The sequence below is a fragment of the Polyodon spathula genome, chromosome 2, assembly GCF_017654505.1.
Source record: "Polyodon spathula isolate WHYD16114869_AA chromosome 2, ASM1765450v1, whole genome shotgun sequence".
NCBI classification, from domain to species: domain Eukaryota; kingdom Metazoa; phylum Chordata; class Actinopteri; order Acipenseriformes; family Polyodontidae; genus Polyodon; species Polyodon spathula.
The window spans coordinates 78,167,584-78,186,989 of record NC_054535.1 but is presented as its reverse complement, the minus strand read 5'-3'; the positions used below and the strand labels follow the sequence as shown (position 1 = coordinate 78,186,989).

At 35.5% G+C, this 19,406-nt stretch overlaps 2 protein-coding genes across 9 annotated transcripts; one reads left to right on the top strand and one right to left on the bottom strand.

The window, feature by feature from the left end:
* Nucleotides 1–2,118: 2,118 nt before the first annotated feature.
* Nucleotides 2,119–11,346, top strand: LOC121301161 (heterogeneous nuclear ribonucleoprotein D0-like). 8 transcript variants are annotated; one of them, XR_005947598.1, is made up of 10 exons: nt 2,119–2,540; nt 2,974–3,006; nt 4,044–4,212; nt 5,155–5,316; nt 5,569–5,700; nt 6,500–6,599; nt 7,645–7,797; nt 9,664–9,758; nt 10,085–10,191; nt 10,996–11,346. XR_005947598.1 is itself a non-coding variant. In XM_041230310.1 (9 exons), exons 1-8 carry the CDS (start codon nt 2,368–2,370, stop codon nt 9,729–9,731), a joined length of 990 nt encoding a protein of 329 aa, XP_041086244.1. In that variant the 5' UTR covers nt 2,119–2,367; the 3' UTR covers nt 9,732–9,758; nt 10,996–11,346. The 8 variants fall into 8 exon arrangements, 7 of the variants coding, with proteins under 7 accessions (XP_041086244.1, XP_041086254.1, XP_041086237.1 ...); XM_041230310.1 differs by lacking the exon at nt 10,085–10,191; XM_041230320.1 differs by lacking the exon at nt 10,996–11,346 and having other exon boundaries at nt 7,645–7,785; nt 10,085–10,989.
* Nucleotides 11,347–12,411: 1,065 nt separating this feature from the next.
* On the bottom strand, nt 12,412–15,611 carry LOC121328353 (vesicle-associated membrane protein 8-like). Its single transcript, XM_041272974.1, has 3 exons — nt 15,424–15,611; nt 12,920–13,078; nt 12,412–12,746 (listed from the first exon to the last, which is right to left on the bottom strand). Exons 1-3 carry the CDS (start codon nt 15,424–15,426, stop codon nt 12,603–12,605), a joined length of 306 nt encoding a protein of 101 aa, XP_041128908.1. The 5' UTR covers nt 15,427–15,611; the 3' UTR covers nt 12,412–12,602.
* Between the last annotated feature and the right edge of the window lie 3,795 nt (nt 15,612–19,406).

The window sequence follows — 19,406 nt, the reverse complement described above, 5'->3', positions numbered from 1 at the left end:
AAAAGCAAAGTTTGTGGGGAATAATTGCCATTTTCTATACTTTTGAGGCATACGAAATTAGGAAATAACACTTACTACCCACGAACAAAAAAAAAAATTGTTACATGGTGTAATTTGTGTCACGGATGCACCTGCAACTTCATATGGTCAATTATACAAACATTTTGGATGGTGGTGGTGTATCAAATTATTTCAATCCAATAATTTTTACACTAGGTAACATGTGAAGTGATCAAATTAGGCATAACCCCAAACCACAATGGCATTAATTTCTTAGGTGGGAAAGGTGAATCTTTGACACTGGATACACTCTCCCCCACCTACTTGGAGAACGGTATGCTGAAGTTTTCGATGCCACTGATTTAATGGCAAAGAGCATTCGCAATACTGAGATTTTTATTTTTACTGTTATGACAAATATGATTTTATTAACTGTTACTTAAGGATGTGTTTCAGGTAATAACACTGATAACAATATTTTAAAAACGACAACATCTGTATATTATTTTAGATAGTCCTATTATGCATGATGTGTATGTTTTTACATGTACATTTCACAAACACGAAATTAATAATAAAAATATTAGCGAGAAGAAAACAAAAGGTTGTAATGGTGTATACATTAAAGATAAAACCAAGGCCACAACAGCAAGGTGGACTGTTACAGTTGAAGTACACTAGATGCTGCCTGTGTGTCTTCCATTATCCTAGATTTTTATTAAAGTCCCCTTCAAGCTTCACCATCATTCATCCGATAAAACGATTGGTAATCTCAATGAAGAAATAGCACACAGGTTCCACTTGTCGTATAATATATTTTAAAAAGCATTTATAAAGCTGTTTTGACTGCTACATCTTAAAACACCTTTAATATTTAAATAAGGCATTACCGGTGTCACGGGATGGTAGACCGTGAAAAAATGTTGATAGTCTATACTTCGCATGCGCAAATTTCCGAAATTAAAAGGGAGGATTCTTTGTGTCAAACAAATTAATGTTTGATTGATTTACTTCGGGAGATCGACCGCACAAAATGTAAAAAATTATTATACAGTATTTGAATATTAAATGTGTAAAAACTAACATGATAAAAATACACGTGTAGCTATAATTTATATTTGTGTGTGGCTGAAACCACTCCTGACAAATGTTTACTTTTTGCATTAAAAAAAAATGTCGTTACTGTGTAACTTATAAGTAAAGTGTTTATGTAGACTTCCTTATTAAACCAAAAGTTGCCAAGGTACATTTTCACATTTTTCCAATAATAACCCTGTGCATTTACCATGTTTTATGCTGTACCATAATATCACTGCTTTAATATGCTGCATCGCAGTTTGCAATGCATTTTCTATGGTAAACGTTTAAAGAGCTGTAACTTGTGATTAGGGTTCAATAAATAATAATTTAGCAGGGGTGACTAGCATTGCAGAGATATTAACAAAAATAATGAATACGGTTTCAATATTGATATATAGACTACTACTACTAATATTATAATAATAATAATAATAATAATATACAAATCCCGGTGTATAGAAATGCAACTTTACCTTAGTAGTAAGATAAAGTTAAACACTATGATTAAATGATAACAATGAAAAAAAAAAATGCAGCCTATTCTATAAATTAATTTAACGATAGGCCTATGTCATATTAAACAAAGTACACCATTATATTTTACAATGTTGTGGTAACCAATTTCAAAACCAAAATGCCGATAGACAGTATGTTCAATTATTAAAGTTTACAGATAGTAATTGAAAACTGGAACGGTGACCTATTTCATTTCAGAATGCGCAGTAAAGGCGATATCTATCTATTTATTTCTTTATTTTTCCACGGTCTACTACAAATTTCCCGTGACACCGGTACCAAAAGTAAAAACATAGGAATGCAGTTTTGAGCTTTCATTCAGGGCTGGCAGTACGCCGTCACAGCCCTATCCTAGTATTTCAAACGGTCGCCCGATACTGCTTTCCTTACCGAGAAATCAAACTTTACAAAAGTGGGTAAAACTACCGTACTCTGCCTTGGTCTTGCTGGTTAGGTCGTGACTGTGGCTTTCATGTGCTCTCGGATTGGTCCCATCCCGACAGTCCTTCCCAATACCGCTTCCTTCCTGCGGCCATTTTGTGAGCGGCGCCATTACTAACATCTGAGGAGGGTAGAGAAAAAACCTGAAGAAAAACAACAAACAAACAAACAAACAAACAAACAAGCCCCTGTTAGAGCTGTCACCGAGTGGTGTGTGTGTATGTATGTGTGAGCGAGCGCTCTCCTTCCTTCGGGTCGCCTCTCCTTTAAAGAAGAAAAACAAACCCCGAAGTGATCAGTTCAAAGGCACCGTAATATCCGTCGGTAGATATGTCTGAAGAGCAGCAAGCCGGAGAGGAGCCGGTGTTAAAGGAGGACAAGGCGGTGAAGAAGGAAGATGAGGAGGTGAGCAGCGAGGACGTGCAGACGGCGACCGGTGAAAGCATAGCGGGGGAATCTGAGGGAGCCAAAATCGATGCGAGTAGGAACGAGGAAGATGAAGGGTAAGAGCCGCTGATAACGACGTATTATTACATAGGCGAAAAGTTAACTTCAAAAAGCTTGTCATGGCAGTACAAAGATGCTTCTTGCTTTTCCACTGACGAATCTAGTACCACAAAGACAGGTTATGAGCATTTTCGTACTGTCAGACTGTATACAGAAATGGGCGTTGCTCCTGCTTAGACTGAGACACAAGATTTGTTGAAACACGTTTGTTCCTGCTGCATTATAAAATGTTAGTTTCATTTTAGCTACACACCGTTTTATTTGTTTTTAGGTTTGTGGGGGTTTCTAAATAGCCTAAATCCGTCATTTGTAAACTGGTTTCCAAGTGTAGTCATTTTTGCGCGTAGTTTAAGCTTGCCTTGGTACTGTAAGTTTAATATTTTTATGAGTCGCTGAAAAAAATGACGTGCGATGCTTTTTTCCCCGCAGGAACGATCCTGATGCCTGCAGTGAAACGTCAAGGTATATCAGGATTAAATACTGTACTTTACTTGTATTCTATCATTTGTATGGCAAATTGACAGTGCTGCCATTTATTAATGCTATACCGGTACACGAATTCACAGTGCGGTGATGCGGTAACGAGCACCATGTTTAATATATTATTTGTATACTGTAACAACATTTGCTGTGTATTTTTTAGTCGTTGTTCAATCAGTAGCCTGCTGCAACAGTATCATGTCGAGAGGTTTAGAAATACAGCCTGTGCCAGAGTACGAACCTGCAGTAGATGAGACACGCCCTTTTCTTACTGTCGCTTGAAGTTGGCCCACATGATATGGCATAAAATTAGAAAGCCAGTTTTTCTGCTAAAAATAGCTGGACTGCACCAGAACCCTGGAAGTGACTCCGTGGCTTGTTTTTAATGTTCGGTTTAGAGCGTGTTGCTGGTGACGTTCTACATTTGACTGATGTGAAGCTTCATTTATTTCAAAGTTAGCTGGTGTAATCTGTTTCCCTTGTCGACTGACACATGGATTCGGACAGTCTGTAGTGCAAAGTGTGCAATTGAATCAAATAAAAGTACAACATCATTTAATCTGGTACAATAATTATTTTGTCACGAATATGTAGGGCCAATCCATTAAAAAATGTATTTTATTGACCAGGCCGTGGCGGCTTCTGCATAGATTCCTGTTCTTCAGGATAAAAAATGCAACACTAGTTCACCCGGTTCATTACAGTTGCACTGGTATTTTGAGGATATTTTTTTAATGTATTTATTTGATGGGGTGTGTGTATAAATCAAGCTTTCTATTGTAGTGTTTAGGTAAAGTTGTTTACAAATTAATTAATCTGAACATATTCCTGTTTTAGAAATTTTGGGAGAAATATTGTGCAAATGAAAAGGGTTGCATGCATTTACTACTAAAATGCTGTTAATCTGTAAATCTGTTGCATAATCTATTTAAAAAGGGTTACTGGGTGGGGGGGCAAGTTGATTGCCCATCTAAATAAGATTGTTGGTTATTTTTTTAATGTACATTACTCTTTAACAGAAAAATATTTGTTGGAGGGCTGAGCTGGGATACCACAAAGAAGGATCTGAAAGATTATTTTTGCAAGTTTGGAGAGGTTGTAGACTGCACATTAAAACTGGATCCCATCACTGGACGGTCCAGAGGATTCGGCTTTGTATTATTTAAAGAGGCTGACAGTGTGGATAAGGTATTTCTTTTCTTAATAACGGGCTTCTCTGAAGCACAGCTACATGTAGAAGGGGCATAAAGTAATATTCAACGCTCACTCCCCACAGAAATTTAATTCATTATTTATTTTTCAAAGTTGATCAGAGGCTGCATCTGTGAACACATATTCTGCACCAGAGCAACACTGATGTGCAGTTTCTACTGTCTGACCTTGTGTAAGCTGTAATAAAAGCTTGCATTTAATAGTTATGCAAATTGTTTTATATGCAGTGGTTCTGTGTGGTATGTCAAGAAGGATAAAAAAAAAAAAAAAAAATAATAATAATTTTGTAAGCAAATATATTGATTGACCAGAAAGCATAAAAATTTCCTAGTCTAGTTTGGTTTGATATTTTTCAGTCCCTGTCTTGTGCTCTTATCCTGACTGGCCTGGAAAGCATAGATTCACTGGCACCACCTGAGTATGAGGTGTAGTAGTGGTGGTGTTTTGGTCCCATTATGACAGGAAATAAATAGAATGATGAACTCAGTGGTGATTTATAAGTTCTGTAGGGGTTATGGAACAGTTTTAGTGAACAACATCTGAGCACATCATCATGCCTATAGTTGTTAAGCTTGCAGTAAAACTTGGAATGTGTCAGACTGCTGTGCAATGGGAGCATGCTTGCAGATAACCACATGATTTGTAGTTATTACAGCAGAATCTATTGGTACTAATCGTGGACTACCTTGCCTAAGGTAAGGCTGGTCCAAGTTTAGTGCTAATCGGAGTCGAGGAAACCAGCCGATTTAGTTTTATGATGTTTGCATTTTTGTATTTAAAGTTTGTGTTTTTATTTTCTGTCATTTCATAATTGAGAGAGATGACTTATACAAGCTAGAACATGTCTAACTTTTTAACAGCACTTACAACCATGATTGTTGAGATTTTTTCTTTTTACACAATGCTGATGTTTTGTAGGTTATGGTGCAAAAAGAACACAAGTTGAATGGAAAAGTAATTGACCCCAAAAAGGCCAAGGCTATGAAAACGAAAGAGCCAGTGAAGAAGGTCTTTGTTGGAGGCCTTTCCCCCGATACCCCCGAAGAGAAAATTAGGGAATATTTTGGTGGTTATGGAGAGGTAATATTCTTGGCAAGTTCATAATTTCTTTGTTTTTATACAGTATGGTCTGATTAGTTGACATCTATTGAGAATGTGCCTGTGTCTTCACCCAGAAATGTATGACTGGTGTGCCTGCGATTTCAATCACAGTAGTGTATGACTGGGGCATTCTTGTGAAAAGTGGAGGCCCAGCTGCCCTCATGAGGCAGGCGTGTTAGGCTAGAGGTCCTGAAAGGTGATGATTTTAACTGGAATTTCGAATGCCCGCAGGTGGAGTCAATAGAACTGCCAATGGAAAACAAGACAAATAAAAGGCGAGGTTTCTGCTTTATTACATTCAAAGAGGAAGAACCTGTAAAGAAGATAATGGAAAAGAAGTACCACAATGTTGGGCTCAGTAAAGTAAGTTCTTACTTTGTAATTAGTCACAACTCTCGATTATCCTGGGTAATGGAAGGGAGTGATGCCCAGGATAAAACAAAAACATGGATAATGCAAAACCTATAAAAAACATGTGCAGTGTACTGTACTTACTTGATAGTTTCTTAAACTAGTCAGTTATCCTAGATTTTTTCATTGATTTCCTCATGGCAAACCACTTCTTCCATTTTGAAATCCTGAACTGCATGTTCACCAATTCCATATTTCACTGAAAGTTGTTTTTACAGGACTACCTTTTTCCAGCTTCTCAACTATTTATAGTTTTTCTTGAATTGTTAAAACCATGCGATTGGGTTTTCTTGACCACATGTTTGCAGTCCCAATGGCACTGAGTCACTGACCTAATGGAACCTGTGCATTCGGAAAAGACTGCGTACTGTATAGTACACCTGTATTTTTCTGCCTTTTTTGCAGCATGGTTAATATGCAACCCGGATAATCCGCCCATGGATAATTGAGAGTTGACTGTAACTGTTTGTTCAGACTCAATTCTGTTTGTTTGTTTTTCGTTAATGCCAACAATAGTAAATGCTGCCTTTATTTGTATGACTGAAGATTTATTGATATAATAGGGCACTAGTCAGATTAGATTTTTTTTTTGTAAAAGTAAAATGAAATTAATTAGATCCTGGTTTGAACAGAAAAACAGTCCTGTCATAGGTATTCAAGGATCTAGAAGTAAAAGATGTTTATACCCCTATTAATCAATATGTTATTTTTTGGAGTTCATTATTCAAACAGGTTTTTTTTGTCACTGCAGTGTGAAATCAAAGTTGCCATGTCCAAGGAGCAGTACCAACAGCAGCAACAGCATTGGGGAGGCAGGGGCAGCTTTGCCATGAGGACTCGAGGAAGAGGAGGTAAATCTGAAATGGGTTGCATTGTTGCAAGTTAACAGGTGGCAGATTGGGAGTTTGAAAGGGAAAACCATAAAATATATACTGTATATCAGTCTGTGATTTTAATATATTCAAAAGATACAAGACGATTTATAGCCAAGTGATAAATAGAAAGAAAAAAGACTCCACACAGTGGTTTTAACTGAGTGCCGTTAACATGTGTTGGAAGGCATCTGGATTCTTTATTCAGCCCCCTGCAAAAGACATTTGCATGATGAGATGCATTGCAATGTTTGCTCTCATGTTAATCTAGTAATCTGTCAGCTTGTGGTAGAAAACTGTGTTCTTTGAAGTAATAGCCTAATCTTGGTAATATTTCATTCTATTAAAGAGAAGGTAGCTTCAGGTGACATTTTTACCTTTATACGTTGCATATTTCCTATCATTCTAATGTTCGATTCAGTTTATCGTATCTTCTGGGTTAAGGTGCTTTGACCTACATTGTAGTTGAAAGATCATTTCTTGCCATAGACACATGTAGGCTTTGGGTGATCTAGCCAGTATAATAAAAGACTGGCTACTAGATCCAGTACCTTAACACAGTATATCAAAAATGTAATTACAAATATTTTACAAATTGCAACACGAACCATAAATGGAAACCTTTTAAAGAGGTAAAGGACTGTGTTATGTAATTTAAATATATAGAATACGAAAGTACTTCCAAGCATTCCTAATTTAATATCAGATTAGTACATTGCCACGGGTGTGCAGAACATATTGATTGAACTTTCCCTTTTAAGAGTATGAGTAAATAGAAACCACAATTCCAACATTTGGCCACTGGGTGGTGTATGTTATTCAGAAATCCCATTTAAAAAAAGCCTTGTTTATAAACCTTGCTTTTCGACTCCAGGTGGCACGGCACTGAGCGTACCTTCTACTAGAAATAAATAAAAAGAGGAGTTGTCTTGCTATGACTCCTCAAATGCTTAAATAATTCTAATCACACTGTAATGCAAAAGAAGCAGCTAATAGCTAGTAATTGAGAAATGGTGCTTTACAGGTCCTAACCAAAGTTGGAACCAGGGATATGGCAACTACTGGAATCAAGGTTATGGCAATTATAACTACGGCTACAACAACCAAGGCTATGGAGGATATGGAGGCTATGATTACTCTGGTTATAACAACTACTACGGATATGGTGACTACAGCAGTATGTAAACTTGTTTGTGAAAGCGCACATAATAAAAAGAAGAAAATGATATGGCATCACAACATCTTGGTTTTTTTTTTTGTTTTTTTTTCCAACTTTTTGTTGTTACGAAATTATTTAAGCTGCATCTGCCATTTTTATGTTTTGTGGAAATCAGTACACATCTTAATGATATAATGCCGCCATAAAAACTCATACAATATACATATTATTGCAATATTTTCTAATATCAGGACAAACTGTTCATCACTTATTTTGTTAATGTACAGTTAGGAAACAACAACTATTAGTTTGGGATCTTCCTGTTTTAGTTTAATCTTTATATGTAATGTCAAAAATGTGAAGTATTTAAATAGGTCAGCAATGTATACCACAATATCCTCCATATTTTGCAACACTTGCAAAATAGCTATCTAAATAAAACATTTATTTACTATTACAATTTACTTATTTAAAGTAATTTCCTTTCTACATGTGTTTCGTAGCCTTCCTGCTGTATCTTTTTTTCTGGACTATTGAAGGCTTAAGTGTGTCAAAAACAAATTGACAGTGACAGCTTTTCTACGTTGAGGGAGACAATTTCAACGATTCAAGGTGGCACTATAGAATGGATTCAGAGCATTTTGGTGCAGTGGAAATCTCATTTTGGAATGCTCAGCCATTGGCTGTTGTGCTTCAAGGTACCTGGAACAGTTGAATGCTGTTCTACATTTCTGATTTTTAAAATGGTGAAAGAACATGAAAACAACCATTTGGAAATTCGAAACCCCAACATGAAATACAAGTTTCAAAAACCCCAGAGATGTCAAAGTTAAGCACAGAACCATATTCCAAATGGGGTTTCTGTTGTACAATCAAAAATGTGTTAAACCTTTAACTGAGAGATCAAATTTGAAAGCACAGATTTGTCAAATTTTCAGTACATATTCTGTGTACAGATGTCACCCTGTGCATAAAACAGTAAAGCAGAATTCTTAAAAATAAACATAAAAATACGGAACCTTGGTAAAATTGATCTTGTTAATCTGTTTTTTCAAATCTTGAATGTCTTTCTGAAAAAAATCCTGCTGGAATTTATAGAAAGTTAATACATTTCCAAGGGTAGGAGGTAAAATATCAGCTGTTCATCAGGAAGTTTTTCTTTCTTGTAATTTGTAACCTGTGATGTGTTGAGGATCTCTAATTGCATAACAGTTTTCAGCATGCTCAGTGAAGCCAGGACCATTTCCTTTGCAGTTCTGTCAGTCAAGAAGATACAGCCCACATGTGACTTGTACAGTAAAACTCCTCAATTTGGGAAATTATTGTGTAGTGAAGGAGTTGTGGGGATCAAAAAATAAAGAATGACTGTACGAATTAGAGCCTGTAGTCATCTAAAACAAAGTTTTAGTTGCACTCTCTGACCACTAAAGCATTGGAACGTTGAAATTGTATCCCTAAAATAAAATTCTGACAAAACAGATTTCCTCAGACTGAATGGGGATACCAGTCGTAAATCGGGTGCATTTTGGATGCAGTTTTCAAAATGTTTTATTTTCGCTTTAATCACACACAACAAAAGATCATTTTAGTTACTCAGAGTTCATTAATATTTTTTTTTTATTTGACATTTTCTCTCTTTAAAATCTGTCATTTACACAACATTGCTAGTTGCTTGGTTTGGTTTGTAGGGTAGTTCAAGATTCTGTTTTTTTTTGTTGTTGTTTGTTTTTTTAGGAATGTTAGCAGTTTTTTTCTATTAAGCAGTGCCAATTTTTGGATTAGAAGTTTTTTTATGAAGTAGTTTTGAGTACACCATTAAATCTTCAGTTGCGACAGCATTCTGTAAACTGAGGAGTAATATTAGATTTCTGTTTTAAACTCTAGATCAGCAGAGTGGTTATGGCAAAACCCCAAGGCGAGGTGGTCACCAAAACAGTTACAAGCCATACTAAAATATAATCCCTACTTTTAACAAGCAGGTATGTTGAAACATTGCTTATAGCAACACTTCATTAATATAAATTTCATTTTAATTATTATATTGACCTTTTGTTTAACGTATTATAACGTTTAATTTTTTTCTTTAAAGTTTCACAGCACCGTGACGTGCTTTCTGTAATGGTAACTTAGAGACTTTTGGAGTTATGTACCACTGGTGCACTTAAGCGTATGGCTTTTGCCCTTTTATAACTGTAAAGTTAACAGGTAAAGTACTGCTAATGGGTACAAATTAAGGAGTTACAACGAAAGGAAAGAAGAATGTTGCGTACTAACTCTGATATTGTACCTTGTTTGTACCCGCCAGCGGGAACTTCATTGCAGGCCGTGTGTCGCGCTGACTTCACGATTCTCAAAGGCCCGCTCAGTGCGGACAGGGTACGAGATGCTCACGCTCTCGAATGCTGCCGTTTGGTATGGTCTCTTCCAACATCCTGTATCAGCATTAGAAAATACAATGGATACTTCAAGCTTTGCCTTCACTTATTTGCTTTTTTTTATATAGACATATACATTATAATGTAATTTTAATGTAATTTTTTACAGGCCCCAAGTAATGCTTAAATACGACAACTTACTGAAAAAAATAACTATTTATTCTTCTAAGGATACAGCTTTCTCTGGATTTTCCAGTGTCTTAATATATTTTATTCCTAATCTATTTGTAATGCTTGCTTTTCCCCGTTTATAGCTCTTGTAGCAGTAATTGCCAGTAGTCCATGAGCTAAAACCTGTTCTGTGCATGGATTTCACTATTCTGAGAGATCCATATAATGTTGTATACTGTGTATACTGTTATGTTTTCTGAGACAATAAAGTGGAATAAGTATGTTCTTCTGAATATCATATTTTTTTCTAAGTAGTTCATTCATATTTTAAAACTGAGAGAACAAAAACTTGTCTTAAATACCTTTTGTATGTATGTAAGTATAATCTATATGTAATATGTTCTGTTTTAGGAGAGCCTAAAGGTCTTGCCCTTTTAATCAGCTAGTAGGATTCCCGGCACTTCTGCCGTTTGCTGCACTTCAGGATTTCTAGCTTATGGACTAATTTCTTTAAGCTTTAATTGAAGAATTTTATATATATAATGTGTGTGTGTATGTATGTGTTTAAATGTTAATGGGTTGGGGGTTCCTAATTGTGTACTTATTCAAAATGTGATATTTAGGAATTCATACAGATTTCCATTGACAAATATTATTTTGTTTTTTTTAGGTGAAGGAGCAGTATTTTACATCAGATAGAAGATCCCTACGAGGTGGTTATAGCTAGACTCTGATAGCAGTTTTTCAGACTTTACTTTTTATTCTGTGTTTAATATTGATCTTGTATGGCTGAATTAAGTCACTGATTCTTTGTGCAATTAAATTCCTAAATTTACTTAATATTGCTTTATTACTTTTAATGTGTGGCAACATCTGTGCTTCGCAACCATCTTATGTTTTATATGTTTTTTTTTCTTTAATATGGTTTATTGTGAAAAAGTATTGTGTTATGATATTGTGGTGAACTGATGTTCTAAAATTGTTGGGTTATTTTTTCTAAATAAACCTTTTTGTACAAGTATTGTTTGTGTGTTTAATCTAAAACACTTTTTAAATACAGCCTTGACAATTGAAAGATAATTCAACTGTATCAATAGAAGCAGGTCCCCTGCAGCTCAGGATGGGAAGAAAACTCCAGGAATATATGATGAAAATGTAAAATACTGAAATAAACTGGCGGCTAAAAGGAAGGAACCTGAAGACCACAATTGACTTCTAGTAATCACTGCCAAAGGAAAATATATCTGCTGCAAAGGCATGCTAATATAGTCTCATCGTGTGTTTGTTTTTTTAAAACTTACTGATGCTATTACATTTATAGTACAATGGTTACAAAATAAATCTTAAATGTTTTTGTATGTGAGTAGTGTATTTAATAATGAGAAAAATGTGTTAGTGATTTCACCCCCCACCTACCAAATAATTAATGAAACTCAACAGGTTGAAATGACCACCTTTGTATGCTGTAATGAGGAGAGCACTTCATATTAAAAAAAACTTACGAAATGAACATTTTTGATAAATTCTCAACAGAAAATGTTGATGTCTTATCAAGTATGCCCTTTGTACATCATGTTTTTTGTAAAAGCCTGTGCGATATAAATCTAATAAACAGTGCTCGTAAAGTCATTGTATGCAAGTTATGGTCTTGACGTGAACCTTTGTTAACAATCCAGGCTCAAAATGAGCCAAGTACTTTTTGAGTTGATTGCAAGTAGCGCTCATGCAAAGATGTACAGAAGTCAAAGCTTAAAACTGGCAAGATGATTTTTGTGCATGGTTCCACTTTTTTTCCAGTAGCCAGGCAGTAGAGTGAGATAAATGTCATGCAATCGAAACTACACCAGAAATTGTGATAGATATCATTACCTGGTTAAATGGGTAAACAAAAGGCAACAATTTTCAGCACTCAAATTTTAAGGTTGCAGGATGCATGCTTTGAGTATATGCATTGAATAAATTATTTGGTGTCTTGTAACCCTAACCTTAATGTTGTATAGGGAGATAATTAATATGAAATGTTGGGAATTACTTTTCAAACCGAGACAGGGTTTGTCCTATTCCAAAGAATGAATATAAAGGGTATTAGACTTTTTATTTTTTTATGGTAACGTAATGCGATCTTGCATTCATAAGCACAAAACACATTTTTATTGAAATACAATTATGTACACGTCTAAATTTACATTGTATTAAATTCTAAACCTAATGTGCAAAAAATAAAATAAAAAAATGTCAAGAGTCCGACAAATGTAGACGGCTTCCACTGGTTGGATATTATGTTGGAATAACATTTGTGGCTAGAAGAATTATGATGATTATAATTATTATAACTACCACCACAATAACAACAAGCATCTTTTTGTTTTTCCACCACATCTTCCGAGCAATCTTTGTTGACGTTTTTTGGAAAGTCTCGGCCTGAAAAGAGATGGCATGTTTAAAGAGTTGTAAACAGAAAAGCAAATACACTGGGTCAGGTATATTTGCGGGATCTAAACAGCAAATGATTTAATGAAATTTATGGAACAGTTTTCTAGTAACACCAGGGCCACTGTAGAGTATAATTAAAAAAACTAAAACAAAACACTTACGGTCGCTTGCAGGTCATCTGTTTTGTCTATAAGATCATCAAGCCTTTCTCCTCTTTCTAGAACTTTGTTTAAGTTATCTGACAAAATGTTTTTCACATCGTTAACCTGCTCCTGTACAGCATCCAGCTTTCCAGAACTCGGTTTTGCACTGTAGTCAGCCTACACAAAGGGAAAGATAGAAACAAATTAGCCAAAAACACTAGCCAAAGAGTCCTCATAAAAGGTGACCATAGTATACTTTAATACGGTAAATGTATAGCTAAGTGTTGTAAAGCACAAGCAATAATGGTATAACAGATGACACATGTGACAAGCTTTGTTGGGTCAGAAGCACATTGCATATGAACGTGAACACACTGTACAATCGTAGCGCATCTGGTGGATTGTTGGTCAATGGGAAACCATCACAAAGTACTTGAAGGCAATCCCCCAAGCCAAGAGAGGCTGCAGATAGAAATGCTCAGATGCCACTATGTGACTATTAACAAAAGGAAAAGAGTAGCATACCATTTCTTCATCACGGTTACCTGCACAGCAATATGTGTGTATTTTTGTTGAGATCATCGTTATATTAGGTGGTAGAAAAAAAAAAGTAATTATTCCTGCATTCTTATGCACCTGCTTCTTATAACACAAAACAAATACTGAAGGTATATTCAGAAGAAAGAAAAACCTTAAGTGTCAGTGCTCACTTAAAGTGACTAGCTCCATTAGCTACACAGGTCTTATATGTGCACTTCCTGGGTCTCAGAAGTCTGTTACTGGCTGAAAGCATGTCAGTCAATGGGGGAAGCAGTTGGTTCTGGGTGAAATGACCAAGAACACACTATGAAAGCAGAGCTTGCAAACTGATGTCTTTAACCTACATCTGAATGATTAAAGTTTATGGGAGCACCATAACCATACTTTTAAATGGCTATCATGCTACCATAATTTTGATTTAATCTAGGCCTTAATGTTTACTATGACACATTTCTTTGAAAGCCGCACATTTGAGACCTACATACTGAATGGAAATGCCCAACAGGTCAGATTTATTATTAAGTTCTATAATCCTTGTAAGTGTTCCAAGTTAATAGTTGTTTGTTTTGAGAAAGCACACATACTGTAATTGAGCATTGACACTGAAGGGTTGTATCTGAATATGGCTGTGTCACAAAGACGGCCAAGTGGGTGGCGTCAGAACCACAAAGGAATGAAATATACAAAGACAGATGATGTGAAATGAAATGATGATGGCGCTTGCTTGCGCCGGTTTATTGTCAAATAAAACAGTTGAACAAACAGAAAACAACAGGACACGGCACTCTATGCCAAAATAAGAGACAAACAAGGACTAAACAAAACAAACAATGGAATAACAAACAAACACGGTGAGCTTCTATTTAATGATGACTACTATTCTTCTTCTTCTTCTTCTTCTTCTTCTTCTTCGTCTTCTTCTTCTTCTTCTTCTTCTTCTTATTATTATTATTATTTCTACCTCCGTCTCCTATCCCGTTCTCCACTCACCGAACACCCAACCGCGAGTATGTGAAAACGTGCATCTATATATACTGTTGTGCTGGGATTCAATTCCTAATTAATTATTCACTTGAATCCCAGCACGTGAATTAATAAAGTGCAATTCCCCGTGCTCACATATTACTACATTTTACTTGCACGTGAAGTGCTGTGCAATCCTCGTGCCTAAATACACATATACATTTTAAACACTCATGTTACACAGATCTGTTTATATCCCGTGTACCAATGTCTATACACCAACATTTAACTTAAACCACAGGCAACACATAACAGATAATATACACAGGGGCGGGCGCTTTGTCACAGGCTGTAAGACTCACTTACTGTAAGATTCACTTGCTGACACATGACTTTGTACCCATGATAAAGTTCCAATTTGTCCATGGTATTGTAATTAACATCTTATTTAGCAAGTAAAAAAAAAACAGATTCATGACAATGCAAAGCCTGAACAGAATTTAACTCTAGGATTTCTAAATGGTTAATGTGGAGAATAATGATCAACTTAAACAGTTAACAGGCGCTAATCGCTCAAGGAGCAGGTGGTATTGTATTTATGATGTGTGTAAGTCATTTTATACAGAAATTCTGTCTACAATATTGGTAATAGAACAGTATTTATTATAAATGTTATTGGGAAATCTGATAACATCTGACAACATCTGGACATGCTTGTCTAATTTAATTACTACAAAAAGTATTGTTTTTGTAATACTATCTTGTGCTACATATGAACATTTAGAAAACATAATTGTTAAAGCTGAGTTGCAACACAGTATCAGGCATGTTGCATGTCTTTATCATGTGATTAATCTTCTGTCTGAAACAGGGGTAAATAAAGATACCAATTTTATTTAAGAGAATATTTAACAGACACATGTTACTGTGCCTCCGTGAAAAACTGCTTCAGTCTTGACTTTGTTTTTTTTGTTTTAAATCATATTTACATTCTTTATTAAACAAAACAAGCGACTTACCATGATGCTAGTACTGTATACCCCTCTTTTTTCTGATTAACACAGCCACAAGAATGAGGACAAATGTTCAAACTCCTGGTTAATATTTAACTTCCCCTTACTGATCCACACTCGTGTCTAGAAGAACACATTTTAAAGAGCCAGCAGCTACAGCAGTGTCTGTTAAGTACGGCTTCCAACAAACAAAGTGTGTGCAAAGTGTGTGTGTCAGGTGCTCTCTGCTGCTCAGATATCCTGAGAGGGACACAGCCCCAGTTAAGAACAGCAGCAAGCACATTTCTGCTGACTGTCATTGGCTGGTAAGTTACTATCTATTATTACTGATACATACCATGCTCTGGCCCAGCACCTGATTAAGGTCTGCACTCAATTCAAAGGGATGAGCAAAGGCCACTTTGTTTATCAGAGGACTTTTAACAAAGATCTTGCAAATCTAAAGATAACAACAAGATGTCAAGCTCACATTATTCTATAATTAGCAGCTTTAAGGTATAATTTACTCTCTCAAATTATGGCAACTGGTGTTTTGCTGGTGACCAGTAATAATTCTGAAGTATGAGTCAGCACTATTCGTGGACATCCTTAGCCAAGGTAACATTAGCCGGTCCAATATTAGCGCTCATCAGGTTCTGTGAAACGAGCTTGAATGAGTTAGAACTTAAAGACCTGGTCAGAGTTTTACTTAGTATAATGTATTAATATACTCCTTCAACACTTCAGAACTCTAAAGAGGTCTAGAGAAAATAAGTCCACTCAACACAGCAGAGCAGTTAACTGGACCTGGTGGGTATCACTTACAGTTTTTGCATGATTTACTTCTACTTAGTTCTTAAACTCTTGAATTAGTTACAGTAGGGGTGTCTTGTTGCACAGTTAATGATGAAAGAGTTAATGATACAGTTTGAACAAAGATATGGTGTGGAAGGGCCCAGGTTGCTTTACTGAACAACATTACTCAAGTTAAAAAATATGACCGATTTTCTTGAGAATGGCACCACCAAAATTACATATAATTAATGAATTGGGCTGAAACTACAGATTAGTTAACACATAAGCCCTTAGCTTCATTAAACATTATTGTTTTATTTGACTTTCTTAAGTTTGAAAGTTCCATCTGGAGCCCCATGAGTTACACAATGAAGAGTTTACCTGTATAGGAAGTGGACCAAACAGTTAACTGATGATTCCACACAGGTCTGAGATCAGCACTTAACAGAATGGTAGTCATATGGTTTGGGCCTTTAAACTAAAAGGACATCACAACACTGTATTTACTGTGCATTGGTTAAAGAGAAATATAACCCTTAATAAACAGATGGTATTTTGGACTGTTAGTTTCATTAACAACAGGTGTAATGAAGATTAGGCTCAAATAGTTCTTGAGTGGGGCCCATGTTTAAACTGCCTTTAATAAAGACTATTAGAAAAATAACATGTTTTTTCTTTACCTCATCAAGAAACCTGTATGCTGTTAAGAAGTCCATGCTCTTTTCTGTTGCACACACGTATGTAATTCCGTTATTAAACAGAGTATAGTAATTGAAGCTGTGAGAAGGGAAACAGAAGGCTATTATTAGGCATCATTATAAAATAATGTTGCATTGTAGAAGCAGATTAAGTCATTACACAGCACAGAGCACAATCTCTCTTACAATCATCCAAAGACTGGGCATGAGACTATCTAAAGAGCTGGTCCTACTCAAGAGGGATCCCCAAACTGAGCTGGGACTGTCACACTGCGCCACGACAAAAGAAAAAGGAAGATGTAGTTTTGATACAAACCATTCACACTGCATGAGATGTGATGGGATGACACTAAAGCTACAGTAAAGCGATGTAAAAAAAAAATAGGGTTGGTGTCTATTTTTGCTCCTTTCTCACAATAAATAGTTTCTGGCTAGTTTTATACCAGAGCAATTGTTGTATTCCTCACAGCTATCACTTATTTTATAGTTATGGTATCTGTATTTTTACTAGTAAAATGTAATTTAACATAAAACTTGTCATGTGGAAACGTTTTGCTTAGTTTACGGAATTAATGAAAAAAGATTTTATTGCTAATGTATTAATCCAGTAATTAGTCAAGTAAGGGTATTTTAATGGAAAACATTATCCATCCACAAATGTAAATAACATTTTATGAAGAGTAAATTAGTTTAAATGAGTAATGGACAATCAGATTAGGAGAATTTTGAAAAAAAAACAAAACAAATGAACTTTCCTTACCTCCCTCTCCGAAAGCTGTCTCTTGATAATGGGCCCATGGGGCTTGGCCTAATCAAATTTAAAGCAGTACCCTAAAATTAAAGAAAATACCTTTGAAAGCAGTTAAGTTATAAGTATGCACTTCCCTGCATATGATCAGTTACCACACAGCAGCTTTATATACAATGAGATGTCCTCCCATGTGTTGAATCACTCGCTCATGAAGAGGGAGCCAGCTTCAAACCAAATGGGGATGAGACAGGATCTGACAGAGTGTGTGCTTCATGAATAATAACACTATGTATCACAATTTTTGTTCCTGGGTAGTCAGTGTTATTTCCTAATTGCTTATGCCTCAAAAGTATAGAAAATGGTTATTATTCCCCACAAACTTTGCTTTTGGGACCAGGACAGTGATATTTAAAAATATCACTATTTCCAATGGGAAAACGGGCAAATGTGTGTCTTTTCGTTCACATAAAGTCAGAAAAAAACAACATATGAATCCAAATTAACATGTATTTATACTAAAGTAATAGAAAAATGACTACAAAAGATTTAGAAGTGAGTAGTTTTTCGAGATTTACGATTATACTGTAAATTTACAGTATAATCTTAATCTTGAAAAACTACTTTTACTACTTTTACTACTTTTACCCATTTTCTATACTTTTGAGGCATAAGCAATTAGGAAATAACACTTACTACCCAGGAACAAAAAAAACAAAAATAATAATTTGTTACACGGTGTAATGGTACCTTGATACGGAAGTCTTAAAGTCAATGCGTGGTGGAGTAATATTGAAACAAGTACAACCTTTAACCATTATCCAGTCTTTTATTTCACTCACATCTGTTATCCAAACAGTGCTTTTGTTATGCTATTATCATGAAAATGTACTAATCAGCCTTCTCTGTATTCAAAATACTTTTTTGATTTGTGGATGCAATAAACAAGCAATAGGATTGTCTAAATCTCTTAAGATACATTTCTACCTGAAAATCCCCGCCTCTAAGTGAGACTTCAGCCAGGATGATGCACCCTTTGGCTATGCAGCTGTAAACTATAGCCATGTTTTAAAGATTTATCTGTAGAAACAAAGTAAACGGTCATATACCTTTTCAAGAAATCACATTCTCATTGACAACAAAATGACATTATTAATATGACAACTTTTTAAAAAAAAAAAAATACATATTACAAAATATTAATGGGTTTGCTGGAATATACGATGATATTAAAACTGCTGATACTAATTATTAGAGGGAGCCCACTTACTTGTAGATTGGTTATTATTGACAAGAAGCAAATCCATTTCTCACGGATCTCTAAGACTGCCTTCAAAAACAGTCAATATGCATAAGTCCCCATACACCACAGCTTGGGCTACCCAATGCATGGGCACGCTCTATTGGCCGGCCCTTTGGCACTGGGCTAGTAAGAAAGTATGGCCTAAGTGAATACTGGACGTTACAGTTAATAATCTTATAGCAAAGATAAAATTAAATAAATATAATTAATGAAAAAACAAACCGTTTTTTTTTTGTTTTGTTTTGTTTTTGTGGAAATTCGCGTCCACTGAACAAGATATGGCCAAACTCTTCATGAAATCTGCTTTAAATGTACTACAACTTTTAATGAATAAAACAGTAAACAAATGATTAACCTTTGCTTTCTCACCTAACTCGACAGTATTAACAGCCTTGCTTGTTCAGTCACCGTTTAATTGTGCTAATCTTTCCTTCCATTAGTTTCCTGTGTTTTGTCCGTTTGCATG

What these genes read in the sequence shown, in the direction of transcription:
- LOC121301161 (XM_041230310.1), top strand. Translation starts at nt 2,368, where the DNA reads ATGTCTGAAGAGCAGCAAGCCGGAGAGGAGCCGGTGTTAAAGGAGGAC. An exon ending in AGGCTGACAGTGTGGATAAG is followed by an intron (nt 4,213 to 5,154) that starts GTATTTCTTTTC and finishes GATGTTTTGTAG; the next exon opens with GTTATGGTGCAAAAAGAACA. An exon ending in ATTTTGGTGGTTATGGAGAG is followed by an intron (nt 5,317 to 5,568) that starts GTAATATTCTTG and finishes GAATGCCCGCAG; the next exon opens with GTGGAGTCAATAGAACTGCC.
- LOC121328353 (XM_041272974.1), bottom strand. An exon ending in CAGATGACCTGCAAGCGACC is followed by an intron (nt 12,747 to 12,919) that starts GTAAGTGTTTTG and finishes ATCTCTTTTCAG; the next exon opens with GCCGAGACTTTCCAAAAAAC.